Source organism: Pelodiscus sinensis, chromosome 11 (genome assembly GCF_049634645.1).
Source record: "Pelodiscus sinensis isolate JC-2024 chromosome 11, ASM4963464v1, whole genome shotgun sequence".
Taxonomy (NCBI): domain Eukaryota; kingdom Metazoa; phylum Chordata; order Testudines; family Trionychidae; genus Pelodiscus; species Pelodiscus sinensis.
The window spans coordinates 10,346,610-10,363,090 of record NC_134721.1 but is presented as its reverse complement, the minus strand read 5'-3'; the positions used below and the strand labels follow the sequence as shown (position 1 = coordinate 10,363,090).

Sequence of the window (16,481 nt, the reverse complement as noted above, 5' to 3'; positions counted from 1 at the left end):
GTACTGGTGGAGGGGAGGCTGTAGTGTTCCTGTGGGGTGTATGTAATGCACCTGTGGGTGTGTAGAGTACCGATGGGCGGTGTGGGGGGGATGCAGTGCTCCCCTGGGTGTGTGGGTGTGCGGTGTACTGGTGGGAGGGTGCAGTGCGCCCCTGGGTGCGTGGGTGTGCGGTGTACGGGTGGAGGGGGTGCAGTGCACCCCTGGATGTGCAGTGTCTGGGTGGTGGGGGTGCTGTGCGCCCCTGGGTGTGTGGGTGTGCAGTGTACGGGTGCAGTGGGCCCCTGAGTGTGTGGGTGTGCAGTGGAGGGGGTGCAGTGCGCCCCTGGATGTGCAGTGTCCGGGTGGTGGGGGTGCTGTGCGCCCCTGGGTGTGTGGGTGTGCAGTGTACGGGTGCAGTGGGCCCCTGAGTGTGTGGGTGTGCAGTGGAGGGGGTGCAGTGCGCCCCTGGATGTGCAGTGTCCGGGTGGTGGGGGTGCAGTGGGCCCCTGGGTGCGTGGGTGTCTCCCGTGCGCCCAGGGCCCCCCCATCCCTGTCTCGCTGGCTCTGCCGGCGCTGCGGGGCGGGGGTGACTCACGCTGCCTGTGAATGGCAGCCCCGAGCTTTATAACGGCGGGCGCGGCCCCAGCTCCCGGCTCTGCTCCTCCAGCTGCCGCCGCCGCTGCCCTCGGGGCGGACCGGAGGGGACCCGGCTCCCGGAGCCATGCGGAGCCTGCGCTGCGCCCCGCTGCTGCTGCTGCTGCTGCTCGCCGCGGGCCACGCCGCGGTCATCACCGGGGTGAGAGCCCGGCCCCGCTCGGCTCCTCCTGGCGCCCGGAGCGCGGCGGGGACTGGGGCCGGGGCGGCGGCGATCCCGGGGGTTGCGGAGCCGCGAGGGCGCTGGGTGCCCGCCGGGTCCCCTGCCAGCGGGGCGGGGGGCAGCAGAGCCCTTCCTCGCCCCCCCCTTTCCTGCCCCCCGGCCGGTTGCACGGCGCCCCCTGCGCCGGCGGGGGGTGGAGGGACAGAGAGCGGGGACCTGACTTGCGGACTGTTAACCCCTCCCCTCGGTTTGATCTTCACCCCCGCGCTCCCCCGGGCAGATCCAGCTGGGGCTGGAGGGGCGGGCAGGACCATCTGCTTTTGCTTTTCTCTTTGCCTAACTTGCCAGAAGACTTCACTTTTCTCCCAAGGAAACCCAGCTCGGTGCAGCTGAGGAAGCTTCTTTCCAGACGGTGGATTGAAAGCGGTCGCGGTTCCCCCTTGAAGCTGGGTCTGAGATGGGTTAGGCGGCTTGCCCTTGGAAAGAATCACCCCTAGTGCTTGTCACTTTAAACTTTTAACATGCAGTGACACTTGGTCGTTTAACATTGGATTGCCTCTAAACGATCTCCCAAGCCCATCCTGCATCTCACTTAAGAGAATTAGCTGGAGAAGATTATTTCTGTTAAATAGCCCATTTTTATTCGCCCCTTGAGTGGTTGTGTAAGAAAGGGTTTATTGTGTGTTGATAAGAACATAAGAATGCCTATAATGGCAGACCAAAAGTCCATCTAGCTCAGTATCTTATCCTCGGACAGCGCCAGGTGCCCTAGAGAGAATGAACAGAGCAGGAAACTATCAAGTCATTCATTTCCCTGTCACTCATTCCCAGCTTTTGACAGAGTATTCTTTTAATGTAATGTATTTAGAGTTGTTAAAACTCTACTGTTCATTCATTTCCTCCCTATAACTTATCTCCTATTGTCCAATATATATATTGACACTGAAATAGCTAATATTTCTTCAAACTTAATTGCTTTTAAATATACTTTGAGATTATTCTGTTGGTTTCACCCAATGAAATGCACCTGTTTTAAAAGGTTCAGAAAACACAATGTGTTGTATATTATTGTATCTCTTTCTCCCTTTTTTCCCCCTCTTTCCTGAACTGGTCATGAGTTGATAAAAAGTAGCAATAGGCAAATTACTATCAGAATTTACTTTGGGGGGGATACAATTTTTCTAATATGTTCATTGTTTAAATAAAAATTGTTAACGGATTTTTAAATGAAAACAGTTCTTTTTGAACATTTGGTTTAGCTTAGTAATTAGCATGGGTAGTGTTTGGAGATCTTAGAGTGTATTTTCATGACAATGTAACCATTTAGAAATTCTATTCATGGAAACGTATTTCATTATTCTCCAAGGTTCAGATCTAATCAGCAGAAAGACTGGATCAGAACCTATTGAGAAGCACATGAGAAACTCTGAAAGCATTTTGAAATATTTGAGAATTTGAAGATCTCTTTACATTAGGAATATTTCCAGATACTCTGTAGATCTAGTCTAAATATTTGCTAATAAAGTCTTAAGCCACCTTATTAAAAAAAAACAGTAAAAAAGCTAATAGGGAAGAACAGAACGGTAGTCAAGGATTAAATGGATTAGAACAGAAAAGTGTATTAGAATTATAAAACTGCTATTTGCTTAAACCCCAAAGTGTAGTTTTACTAATCCTTTCCCATGTACTGTGAAATACTCCTATACGGGTGAATGCTAGGTAGTTTTTCTTTGTATTGTTCACTAAGCATGCATGTGCACTGTGGATTTTCCTCCTTGTGCAGGTTAAAGGGCTTGATCCACAATCTCTTGTAGTCAGGGAGGGTCTTTCCATTAACTTAAATGGGCTTTGGATCAGACACTAAATCCCAAATAGTGTAGAGAAAATTACCAGAGTTTGCCCCAAGAATTTAGTTCAATATAGGCTAAGGAGCAGGAATGTAATTAAATAAGCATAGTATCATACCCCAGATATGGGGAATATTGGTAGAAGTGCAGGGGACTGGACTTGATGACCTGTTGAGGTTCCTTCCAGTTCTATTAATCTATGATTCTATGATAAGTTAAAGGTTGGAGATCAGAGAAAGTGTAGACTTAAAAAAAAAAAAAAAAGACAAGGCCATTCATTTTTAAGGATGTGGGACAGCGTAATCTAATTTGTACAGGGAAAACCTTTAAATGGGTTCCCGAGTAAATAGCCAAAGGTCAGGTTGGAAAGGAATATTGACTAACACAATGTCTTAAATATAATTATTACTCGGAATGAATTGAGTTTTGTTTCAGGGCTAGATTCTGACACCCTTACTGACACTGAGTAGCACCTCACCCTGCCAATAGTCCCAGTGAAACGAACATGTCTCCTTGGGGAATAAGGCACTAATCAGAGTGAACCCTGGGTGTCAGACTCTGACCCTGACCCATAAAGAGCAGCATGGTAGTCAAATGTACAGCTTGTTGTTCATGTTCAGCAGCAGCTTTTAGATCACCATCACATGAGTTTCCCTACTTTCTGGGCAACTTTCACAGGATCAGGGGATGAACACGGTACACTCGCATGCATTTGATTAATTCAAAACGTACTAGCACAAGAGATGTTAAGCTAGTTAAAACTTGATTCTGTGCAGGTATAATGTAAGCACCGTCCCTTCTCCCTCTTCTCAAATGACAGATTTAATAATTTACATACAAAAAACAAAGGCACGAATTCCAGAAATAGGACAACCAAAAAATGAAGCAGAAGCCCCTTCATTTTAATTGTCTAGTTTATGAGCACCTCAGTGGAGTTGTAGACCCAGTGCGTTCTCAGACTACTCTGTCATCCTCAAACTTGTTTTAGCACCTTGGCTAGCCTCTGCTGAACAGCCAAAAGAAAGTATATTGAACCGGTAGCATGATTCTAACTTTATATCAGTGTCACTAATGCAGAATTTGATCAGCAGATTTGTTTTGTTTATGGAAGGTTAGAAAACAAACCTTATCTACCTGAAAGGTTCTAACAGCAGCTAGTTCAGATTAGTCTTGTGGGTAAGTATGTATTTAGGCTTCTTTGTAATAGCTGGTGAGTTTATTAAATATATATTTTTATTGTGAGTTTTGCACATTTTGGTTACATTTGCTGTTTTATTGCTCATCCCCTTGTCCCAAGAGCTTTTCCTATATTATTGTCTGTTCAGTAAATATGTATTTTGATGCGAGTTCTGCTGTTTGAAATGGCATAATATTTACCTGGGGGAGTACCTATAATGGCATTAGCATGTAAATCCAGTATAAGTACTCAAGCACTTTTTTCTAAAAAGCGTGTTTGTTCCAATAAATGATAATGTTTCCCTCCGATCAATTAGGATACATCCTTTTCTAGGTTTGCCGATTTGAGACAATTGATCAGTCCTTTTTTCCTGTCAGTCCTGCTGTCAAATATTGATGAAGAAAAAGAGGTCTAATTCAGTTAATCTTTGTTATTTGATGAGGCCTGTTTGCTTTAGTGGGACTCCTCACTTGAGTTATAGAATGGGATTTGGCTCTATATAGGTATAATTAAAATCTCTTTCCTTTTTTTAATTTAATAGGAATAAACATGTATAATATTTCACTTCTGAATCCCAATGTTTCACTTACTCTTAAACTTTTGATTTTCCAAATGCACAAAACAAATCCTAATTCATCTGGTGTTCATAATAAGTATGTCTTAAAAACCTAAGGCTGAAATTTACATGCAGAGCACTCCGTTGTTCAGCTCACACCAACACCTATCTGGGTGTGGACTGTTTGTCAAGCCATTCTCATAGGGTATATCTACACTTGCTCCCTAGTTCGAACTAGGGATGCAAATGTAGGCAACCAAAATTGCTAATGAAGCAGGGATTTAAATATCCCACACTTCACTAGCATGATCTTGCCGGCGTGTTACTCAGATCAACAGCTGTTTCAAAAGTGAAAGTGTGCGCTGGGATGCATTAGTTTGAACCAAACCCCTTGGTTTGAACTAACATTACTCCTCATTTTTTGAGGAATAAAATTAGTTCGAACCAAGGGCTTTGGTTCGAACTAACGTGTCCCAGTGCGCACTTTCACTTTCGAAACAGCTGTTGATCGGAGTAACGCACCGGCGAGATCGTGCTAGTGAAGCGTGGGATATTTAAATCCCTGCTTCATTAGCAATTTTGGTTGCCTGCATTTGCATCCCTAGTTCGAACTAGGGAGCAAGTGTAGACGTACCTATAGATATTAAAAACCTCTTTTATTTTAGATTCCAAAACTGGTCTAAAGATAGAAATCATAAGTTCCCCGATTATGCTTTTATTTTACCTAGCTCCAAAGGGAGTTTTGTAATAAAAGTATAATATGGTCTTACCTTTGGCAAAGACACTCAACCGTAAAATACTACAATTAAGTACTAGAATTAGCATCTAGAAGGAAAAGTGATTCAAAACATTTTAAATTCATTTATGTATTTTTCAGCATTAGTTTTTCTTCAAGACAGGGCCACTTATCTGTTTGGCAGGCTTTCCTCATTTCCTCATTTTACACTTAGTCAAATTCCTCAAGCCAGGAATTAGGAAAGAACATCAGACAGCCGTTTGAGATGCTTTCCTGGAGGGGGACTACAGAGGTTCCTGTTTTATCCTCACATGCATATGGGGGGATAGCAGGTGGCAGAGCTGATATTTCAGCGCTGATCCAGACCCCTTGCATAGTCACGGTTTGTTTAAACATACAGGACTAGATTCTGTCATAAGTGTTAAATGATCCATCGTAGCTTGCAAGCTTTTCCATGTTATGCATAGGTTCCCACCTGAAAGTGTAGCTCAAACATTTGCAAAAAGCTAGGGACAGTGCTATTTTTGGAGTGCTTTGGTTTGCCTAATGCTATTTATTATTTATTAAACTTCAGGCTTGTGACAGGGATCTACAGTGCGGAGGTGGCATGTGCTGTGCTGTCAGTCTCTGGATTCGCAGCCTCCGAATGTGCACGCCAATGGGTGACTTGGGAGAAGAATGCCATCCGTTGAGTCATAAAGTTAGTATGTACTAATGGCAGTTCTGATCATACTGAAACTGACAAGGCAGAAAAAAAATGTGAATATATTTTGTTGCAAGTCAAATTGCATAAAAAATCATACATGGTAAAAACGTTCGGATCTGTAGCGTCGGTTACAATACCCAGCAGTTTGCTTGCTTTATGGAAACCATGTTGAAGGAACATACGTAAAGAAATATATTACGGTCAAAAGTACTCTGACGAAAACCCAAAGTCAAAAGTATTTGATAGGAAAAGCTTTTTACAGTTTCAGAGCCCAACCCCGATACATTTCCTCATGCAAGCAGTCCTTGATAATACAGGTTGAACTTCTTTTGTCCAGCACCCTCCGGACCTGATCGGTGCCAAACCAGAGAATTTGCCGAACCACAGGAGGTCAATATTGTCTAGCAGCATTACCAACACTTCCACTGCTTGCTGGGCTGTTAGCTCGAATTTACCCCTAAATGTGTTCTAAATAACAGCACAGAACACTGAGCACCAGGACTGATGGCTGTAAACAACCGTTATGGAACCACGGGAAATTTGGCCACACCCATGATAAGTGGACATCCAGCTAATTAAAATCATGCTGGATGTTGCTGGACCAGAGATTGCCGGACTAGAGAGGTTCTACCTGTATCTGAGCACCTCACAGTCTTTATACGTATCCTCACAACACCCTGGAAGGTGGGGCAGTGCTATTATCCCCATGTTACAGATGTGCAACAGAGAGATTGATTTGCCTAAGGTCACACAGGTTATCTGTGGTAGAGCAGAAAGGAGGATGCTGGTCTCCTAAATACTAATCTTCTGCCCTAAACGCTGGACCTTCCTTCCTCCCAAATAAAACACAGATGTAAGCCACTGATCTCCCTCACACACCAACATATAAAATGAGTCAAATATTATTTCTATCCATTGTGTGTAACAATCTCAAGATGCACCCGATATGTATTCCCTCTATGAGGATGAATTTATGTCCTGTCCGATCTCTCTGTCTTTAGTTCATCAGTCACCATCTACCTAGGCCACTGCTGTGTGGTCTGTAGCCATTACCATTAAATTGCAGTCCTTATTGTCAACTGTATTAGGTGAAAAATGTCTGTGGGTGTGGAGTGACAATGTGTGCCCTAAGCTGACCCCTTGCACCAGGGTTTGGAGGAGACCGGTTGAGCTATGAGAAGCTGCGCTTACCTCCCGACTGCAGTTGGAAAGCCAATCCCCTGCTGGCTGCTCACTACCTTGCAGGTGGGGTGAAGAGAGAGTTGCTGATCTGTGGGAAAAACACTGAACGGTGGGGGAAACGCTGGCTCTGCTTAGCCTAGGGAAGTGCCTAGCAAAGGATGGCTCCAGTCCCCGACATGAGGCAGCTTAATAAAAGGGGGAAAGGGAAGCAGATGAGAACCAACAGCCAGTTATGGCTCCCTGTGTCTCTCAGCTGTAATTTGTGCTCACTGGCAAAATTTCCCTAGGGACCATGCACCAACGGGACACAGTCTGAGAGCACTGCACTCTGGCCACGCTCAGACAGCTCAGGGAGGTATGGGAACCATCTTTGGTGGCTCTTTGCCCGGTGGGGACTTCCCCACACGGGGGGTTCCTTGGCAGACATTGCTTGGTTAGGTCTCGAAATTGTGTGGGGCCATCAGTGTAGTTAAATTGCTTGGGATTGAGTGTCAAACTGGGGGAGACTGCTACAGTTCAGAGTGACTGTTGCCTTCTCCGCAGTCACTGATGGCTGCCAAGACGGGTGCCTTTTAGGGATGTAAAAAGTCATTTAAAACGTGACTGTCTAACCACTAACAATCCTAGCAGTTACACACTATGGGCTCTGCAGCGTAAAGCTTGAGATTGCAAAGCCTGTAGCGAAGCTGGCTCCTCAGGAGCAGGGCCGGCAAGCGATGCAGCAAAGCACCTTTGCCGGCCCTGCTCCTGGGGCACCAGTGTGTAACCTGCAGTGGGAAGGCCAGACTGGGCCCACCATGGACATGGGCTGCTCCAGCTAGCCAGATCTGCGCCTGCCTACAGTGGGACCCACAGGACTGGAAGAACCTCCGGTCTGGGGTGGGCAGGGAGCTACTCCAGCCCCTACCAATTAACTGGCACTGGTAAGCGGGTGAGACTTACCAGTTAACTGGCTAACTGGTTAACCATTTATATCCCTAGTGCCTTTAAGCTGCTAAGTATGTGGTTTTAACAGTTTTTAATAATTTTTAGCTATTTGGCCCCATTGCACTTGCGTCTGTCCTGACTGGCCAGGCCCAAGTGCAATGCGCAGTTTTAGTGACAGTCATGCAAGGATATAAGGGTTGTTTTCCTTGGGTTTGAAACTATCCTGTGTGGAAATGAAGCTCCCTTTAACTTCACTGACAATTGCACTTGTGGAATTGGGCCCATGGTGAGGGCTAGATAGTATGGCCACGTTGACAGTATCATGTGATACGTACCGTTCTGAGAATTGTTCAGGTTGTAGACAGAGGAATATATGGGTATCGTATCTTTGAATATACATTAATCCCATTTTTTTACACGTCTCTAGGTCAGTGATGGGCAACCTAAGCTAGTGAGTGGGCTGCGTGAATGGCCCTGCTTCATTTCAGTGGGCCGGGAGAATGCCATAACCAACACTGTCCCATGGGATAGGAGAGTTGTGCTAACTGCATGGGCGTACCTAGAATTTGTGGGGGGTGCTGATTGAACCGTAGCTGTGCTTTGATTGGATGCAGTGGAGCGCGTGGTTCTCTCATTCAATAGTCTCCTAGCTGGGTGCAATCAGCATGCACGTCACTCCCCGGGACCTTGCTTTACATGCATGTCACTTCAATAACTCCAGCAGGAAAAATACCATACAGATGGAAACCAGCAGAGTCCAGCAACTCTGTGCACAGGCAAGAGTAAACAGAATGTCTGGAGGGCCACACGTCGAGCCCTGATGGGGGGCTGCGGGTTGCTCACCACTGCTCTAGATCATAGCGGAGCACAATGCCAAGACAAGCTTTTTCTTGTAACACATGAAAGAGACACCTGGCAAGATTTCTTAGATTATTAACTCTTCAGGACATAAGCCATGGATCTGTCTCCTTTCCCATTGGTGTAAATTAGGATTGCTGTAAACTCTAGGATAAAATTGGTATAAGTAAGAGGAGAATCATTCCCCAGTGTCTTCATATGTATTTGTCCAGCCCTCTGAGCACTTCTATCATAGAAATCTTAGATGGTAATTTATGCAACAGACATATTTGAACTTAAGGGCATAAAAGAGTCAAATTAATTCAATTTTGTGAAATAATCAAATTGGAAGGAAACAATATTCCTATGTTCTAAATCTACAGATCTGTATTATAGGCTGGTCGGGTAGCACTGCGGATGATTAATATGGCCTGACACTTCCCATTGTAAGACTCTGTTTTCAATTCTTCATAACTTTGTCAAATGTTACCTATTTGGGATGAATTTTCCCATGCCAGGGTTCTGTCTCATGCTGAGATTTTTGGAAGATTTCAACGAAAATGTTTCAGCTGTTTCTAAGAATAAGGCCAGGTCTAGGCTCGAGGAGAAAGTCAACCTAAAATACGTAACTCCAGCTATGTGAATAACGTAACTAGAGTCGACGTACCTTAGGTCGAATTTCCACAGCATATCCAATGTGGGAGGTTGACAGGAGAAACTTTCCCATTGACTTCTCGTACTCCTCATGACCTAGTAGACTACCAGAGTCACTGGGGATAAAATCAGCAGTTGATTTAGTTGGTCCTTATTAGACCCGCTAAATCAAACCCTGGGAGATCGATCTCCCAATAAGTGGAGACAGGCCCTAACTCTAGAAGTCAAGGGGGAAATGTGAGGTGCAGGGAGGATTGTTTGTTTGTTTTTAAATCTAGAGATTTTTGTTTTGTGAAAGCTAAGTGTCCTCAAGCTTACAAGCAGGGCCTTTTTTTTTCTCAGAGTGTCTTGCTGTCCCCATGAAAAATTCCTTACATTCAGCTCAATTATTAGCCTTAGAAAAATTGTATCGCAGACATGCTCAGTATATACTTGCTAGATCTGAGTAAGGCAGGGATCCTATGGGAAAAGTACATTATCGTGTAATCAAAGACTGTATCAAAATGTACATGCACAAGCTATATTCTTTATTGCAGGCGTTTTTGTGTATGTGTAATATAGCTATACACACCAAAAAAAGCTCAGCACAATTGGAAATTTTGCACAAAAATGGCTTTGAAGTCTGCTTTGAACTTCCCCGTGCCAACCCAGCTGTTCTCCGGACATAATTTAGAGCACTGTGAAAGGCAAACAGGCCATTAGGGAAGGCAGGAATTGCTGGGACCAGTGGTGGCAGAAGTGGGGGGGGGGGAAAGCGGGACATACAGAAGCCATTATGTGACCTGTAGGCCACCAGATAATTATTCTCCAGTGGGGTGATCTTTCTGTGGCCAGTCATGCTGCCTTATGGCTGCTTTACGATGGCAGTACGGAGCAAAGAGTCATGAAGCAGGGGTTAGGGTTGACAACCTGCCCGGTTTCACCAGGAGTCACCTGGAATCGGGCTCCATCTCTCAGAGGATACCGAAACCGAACTGGGAGATTTTAGGTCTCTAAGTCCAGCGGCGCCATGGGGCTAACGCAGGCTCCCTGCCTGCCCTGCTCCCAGAAGCATGCAGCACATCCCTGCAGCGCCTGGGAGGGGTTCTCATTGGCTGGGAACTGCGGCCAATGGGTGCTCCAGGGTCAGTGTCTGCAGACAGGGGCATGATGAGGAGCCCCCGGGCCTGTCTCGGGGGCCACAGGGACATGCTGGCCGTTTCCAGGGAATGGCACAAGGCTGGAGCAGTCAAGGAGCCTGCTCTAGCTCTACTGGCAGAGAAGCCATCCGAGGTAAACACTGCCTGGCCAGAGCCCATGCCCCTCCCTCCCTCCTGCCCCCCAACCAGCCTTCTCCTGGAACCAGCGCCTTGCACCTAGGGTTGCCAGACAGTTTGAACAAAAATACCGGACACACTTGGCATTACATCACAATCTACATGACATCTGATTGAGAAAATACCGGACATTTCTATTCGCTCAATTTGTTTCCCGAACAGAAAGCTCAAATACTGGACTGTCTGGTTCAAAACTGGACACCTGGCAACCCTAATTGCACCTCCTCCCACATCTCCTCCCGTACCTCAATCCCTGCTCCAGCCCTGAGCCCCCTCCTGCATCCAAACTCACTCTGAGTTTGCACCCTGCACTCATTCCTGCACCCCAACCTCCCATTCCAGACTCAGCCCTCAGCCCCTTCCCACACTCCAAACTACTCAGCCCCAGCTCAAAGCCTGTACCCCTTACCGCACCCCCAACCTCCTGCCCAGCAAAAGTGAGGAAGTGGGGGAGGGGAGTGAGCGGCAGAGGGAGGGTGGATGGGATGAGTGGGGGTGGGGCCTCAAGGAAGAGGTGGGACGAGGGTGTTTGGGGGTGTATGATTAGACAGTTGTCAAACCTCAGAGGGCTCCCTCTAGATCACTGCATGCAGATATCTGTGTGAAGTACAGATAGTAAAAGCAGGGCCTGATGACTATGGTTAATGCATTTTCACAATAGACCTATTTATCAAATTGGAGGGAAAGCTGACCTCATGTCACTGCCTCCATTTCAGCATACCAGTGGGCACTGTTGCTGCCTGTTGCTGACGCTGCTTCCTCTCGTCCTTTCTGACGTTTTCAATACTTGCCTCCAGATCCCATTCTTTGGAAGAAGAATGCATCACACCTGCCCGTGTCTGCCTACCCTAGCCTGCCTGCGGATATCTCCTAGCAGATTCAAATGTCTACCAGAGTTCAGAAACGAAGATGTCTATTTTTAGCAGGAGCCGTTCTTAACCAGAAACAGCCACTTCATGTATTTATATTTTTCCTTGTTTTTGTGATGAACAAGTTATTTGCTAGAGGAAATACTTTAACATACTTTCTTGCCTTGTAAATGTTGAAAACAAACATTGAGTTATTGTGGTGTCACAGACAAGATTTTCAAAAGGGACTGCTGATGTCAGATGCTTCCATTTCTGAATGCCCAAATTGAGATATCTTAAAGGGATATGATTGGCAGTTTCATAGCACTTTCTTGAAATCATGCCCATTTAAATGTCTGAGCTATGGGGCCCATACATGGAGGAATCCAAAATCACTAGTTACTTGGTAACTCTTGGTCAGTATTTTTATACTTGAATAGGCTTGATTTAAAATGTGATGGGAGGGTGTTATACAGAAATATAGACCAAGGCAAAAGATGACTGCCAAAAAAGTGTATTTAAATTAAATTTGGTACCTTTATTGTAATTATTATAGTATTTGTAGGTTGGGTGCATCACTACATTAATAATTTAATCAATAGGTGTAGCGTTTACATTTTTAAAAACTGTTGCATTAAACCAAAGCGTCTAAGTGTAAAAAGTGTTCAAAGAATTCTGTATGTTGTTTTAGTGTTCAAAGAGAAGAAAGACTTGTTCCTTAACCTGGAGTAAAACTCGCTGCTCATCTTAAATGATGTATTAAATTGTAGTCTATATTTAAAAAGAAACCCTAAAATCTATTCTAATGGGCCACCGGACTTCTTGTCATGTACGTGTATTAATATTGCTCTGTAAAAATTCTGTATCAGAATAATGGCAGTATATCATTTGATTTATTTTAATATTATAACATTATTTTTGTCACTGTGGTCTTCAATTTTTATTCCATGTAAACTGCTATTACATATCTCACAAACCAAATTATCAAAGTTCCCTAAGAGCAGCTCTAGAGAAGAGTCCATGCTTTTCTGTATTTCTAAGCAAAGTCCACAGTTCATATTCTGAGAGCTCTCGAAAGTCAGTTTCCAGCACAATCTTAGGTGATGTGACTTGAATAACGAGGAATTTTCTTGGCACTAACATCAAGGCATTGGCAGTCCCTAGGGTCTTTTTGAGTCTGTCAGATGTAGGGAGAGCGTGATTTAACCATGTAACTTGTCAATGCCTCGGGTAAGAATTCCTATAGCTTGTGTGCATTTCTCTCACGTGTCTGCCACCAGTGGTGGATACATACACAGAAGGAGAAAAAGGGAGCTGTTCATTTATCAGTTCATTTTCTGCTGCTCCTCTGTTCAGAGACAAGTTTGTGGAATTGAGTTCTGATGTACTAACGAAAAGTATAAGAAAGTTAGAAGGGACGAGGAATACCTTGGCCTTTTCAACAAATACCTTCCCATGCACTCAGTAATCTCTTTCATGGCCCCCAGGAGAGGAACAATGTGGTCTTGATGCTTCTCCATTTCCTCTATGTGGAGCTTGAATGGAACGGTGAAAGGGGAGCCACTCAGGCCTGGTCTATACAAGACCAGGAAGGTTGACATAAGGTATGCAGCTCCAGCAACATGCGTAGCTGGTGTTAACTTACCTTAAGGTGAGCCATGGTGGGGTCCACACAGCGGGAGGCTGACAGGAGCAAATGCTTCCGCTGGCTTCCTTTACTCCTCACAGAAGGAGGAGAACCAAACACCAGTGGGGGGAGGGGGGTCTGCCCTCAGCATTCGATTTTATAGGCCTTTATTAGACCTGCTAAATCAAATGCTAGAAGATCGATCGCTGGAGCGTCAATCTTCTTGTAAGCATGGACGTGCCCTCAGAGCTGGTTGCAGCTCTCTGAGTCAAAGCTGCCTGACATCCATACAAGTTAGTTGTCCCCCTATAGTGGGGTTGGGGCAGCTGGTACCGGATTTCAGAACAGAATACTTCACCAGCTTCATGTGCATAAAGGGGCCTGAGTCAACCTGAAAAACTGGCTCTGTCTGAGTTGGAGTAGCTAATGGTGACTCCAGCTATGTGAGCACCACATATCACATTGTCAAACATCAAGGTGGCTGCAGTTTATTGGTCACCCCAGAAGTACAGCTGTCCTGTTTATTTCCAGTCTTGCTGTAGCACCTCAGAAACAATTCCATCTCCTACTGCGAGTCAAGACTTGGCTTCTGCCTTCAGTCCAGCCCAACTGCAGTGTTTATGGGTATGTCTACACTACCCTCCTAGTTTGAACTAGGAGGGTAATGTAGGCATACCGCACTTGCAAATGAAGCCCGGGATTTGAATTTCCCGGGCTTCATTTGCATAAGCGGGGAGCCGCCATTTTTAAAACCCCGCTGGTTCGAACCCCGTGCAGCGCGGCTACACGGGGCTCGAACTAGGTAGTTCGGAATAGGAATCCTAGTCCGAACTACCTAGTTCGAGCCCCGTGTAGCCGTGCTGCACGGGGTTCGAACCAGCGGGGTTTTAAAAATGGTGGCTCCCCGCTTATGCAAATGAAGCCCGGGAAATTCAAATCCCGGGCTTCATTTGCAAGTGCGGTATGCCTACATTACCCCGCTAGTTCGAACTAGCGGGGTAGTGTAGACATACCCTAAGTTTTTTAGCAAGGACATACAGACTTGATGACTGTGGCATTGAAAACACACCAGGCTATGTCTAGACTGGCATGATTTTCTGCAAATGCTTTTAACAGAAAAGTTTTTCCGTTAAAAGCATTTGCGGAAAGGAGCATCTAGATTGGCACGGACGCTTTTGCGCAAAAGCACTTTTTGCGGAAAAGCGTCTGTGACAATCTAGACGCAGTTTTGCACAAGAAAGCCCCGATCGCTATTTTCACCATCGGGGCTTTTTTGCGCAAAACAGTTTTTAGCTGTCTACACTGGCCCTCTTGCGCAAAAGCATTTGCGCAAGAGGGCTTTTTCCCAAGCAGGAGCAGCATAGTATTTGCGCAAGAACACTGACAATCTTACATTAGATCGTCAGTGTTCTTGCACAAATTCAAGCGGCCAGTGTAGACAGCTGGCAAGTTTTTCCGCAAAAGCAATTGCTTTTGCGGAAAAACTTGCCAGTCTAGATGCAGCTACCACTGTTTTGCTGCTCTTTGATAAATGATTTTGACGCAGCTTCTGTGTTTTAATTACCAGTTGATACATGACTTCATGTGATGCACCTTAATGATGTTGTGCAACAAGATCTGAGACAATTTTTCCTCCCACATTTTGGGAGGAGACCCAAAAAAGCATCAGCCTGCAATAAACATATGACGGGGGAAACAAATAATGTGTTTGCTGGACAGAATGTAGACATATGCATCATTTCACATAAAGCAGGAGTGTAAGAAGTAAAACAAACTTTAGTAATTGGTAAATGCACATTGTAGACTGGCAACCACTTCTCCCCACATCTGGTACAAAGGGTTGAGAAGACATTTATACCTTTTCTTACTAATTTCAGTTCAATGCCAGTTCATAGGAAGTAGGCGTAGCACCAGCACAGCATGGAATGACGGTAACATTTGATACACCACACGTGCTTCCATTCCCTTGATCACAAAGCCAAGAAACAGATCTTTGAATTACTGGGTGCAGCCAGAAGATGGAAGAGCCCCTTACCATGTTCCACAATAAAAGCCCTTACTCGTACTTCCAAGACATCAGCTGCTCCCAGTGGTAAAGAGATTACCCAGGAGCAAGGATTTACCTAACTGAATAATTGCCATCGCGTGCCCATTTATTCAGAAAATCAGAGTTCCACTTTAAGAAGTGCAATGGCTCAAGTCAGACTCCATCCTCCCACAGTTGTCATTCCCCAAAAGCATGAGCTTAGCAGAAGGGAGAATTCAGCAGGGACATGCTCATGGCCTTGGCTGAGGATATCATTTGATGCTCTCAACTGTTCCTCCCATATCACACCTCACTGGCATATCAACCTAGAAGGGACCTGATTCTCCATTGTCTTGCACTTTGTGTAGTCATCTGACCCCTCCTTTGCACTCGCTAAGGTGCTGTCTAGTCAGAACAGGGCTGTTCTATAGCCATTGTGCAGCCCTGTGGCCCAGGTGTAAATGACTCTACAACACGGGGGGGGGGGGGGGGGCTCAAACTCAAACCTTCCCAGGACTTTAGTTTGCTCTGCCTTTGTAGCAGGGTTTTTTAGGAACTGATTCCTTTCAGGGTTGAATAATTTGGTGGGAGCGTCAGCCCAACAACCTTAAAGGCACAATGGTTCAAATCCAGGGCAGGCTGGGTTTTTTTTGTTTTTCTCTTGGTGGGGTTGATTCCAACAGTGAAAAGGCCCATCAGCCCCTGAAACTAGGGGCCCAGACCCTACTGATGTCACAGTAGCTCTACTGCATGCCCCCACACAGGAAGAGGGCAACTGCCGCAGGGTCCAGTGATTGTAAAGTGCCTGGGGCTTCTGGCTGTCCCCCGGCCCGTTACAGTGCCGCAATAACAACACAGCTTCCTAGCAGCTTGAAGGGCTGTGGGGAGAAGCGGCAGTGCATTCTGGGTGCATCCTGGGTCCTGTCCTAGCCCTGCCTCTTCTGCCAGAGGACCCGCCCTTTCTGGGGGCATAGAGCGCCCCACACACACCCTGTCCAGGGACCCAGCATGGCAGTCTGCTCCCCTACTCTACTGAATTCACTAACCCTATTGGCAATTCACATGAGGGCAAGGTACTGAGCCTAAGGCTGCCAATGAGTGTAGGGTTCAGAAATCTAGGGCCCAAGTCTCCATTCCCTCACAGGTGTAACACCACGGACTTCAATGGCAGGCCGTCACCTCTGGGGAGCTACCCCTAGTTTACACTCATGTGAAGAGAATCAGGCCTATGGGATCACAAAAATAT

General features: G+C 45.9%; 1 protein-coding gene across 1 annotated transcript; it reads left to right on the top strand.

The window, feature by feature from the left end:
* The first annotated feature begins 568 nt into the window (after window positions 1-568).
* PROK2 (prokineticin 2) lies at window positions 569-12,498 on the top strand. The gene is made up of 3 exons (XM_075938643.1): window positions 569-775; window positions 5,687-5,812; window positions 11,532-12,498. Exons 1-3 carry the CDS (start codon window positions 701-703, stop codon window positions 11,655-11,657), a joined length of 327 nt encoding a protein of 108 aa, XP_075794758.1. The 5' UTR covers window positions 569-700; the 3' UTR covers window positions 11,658-12,498.
* Window positions 12,499-16,481: the final 3,983 nt, after the last annotated feature.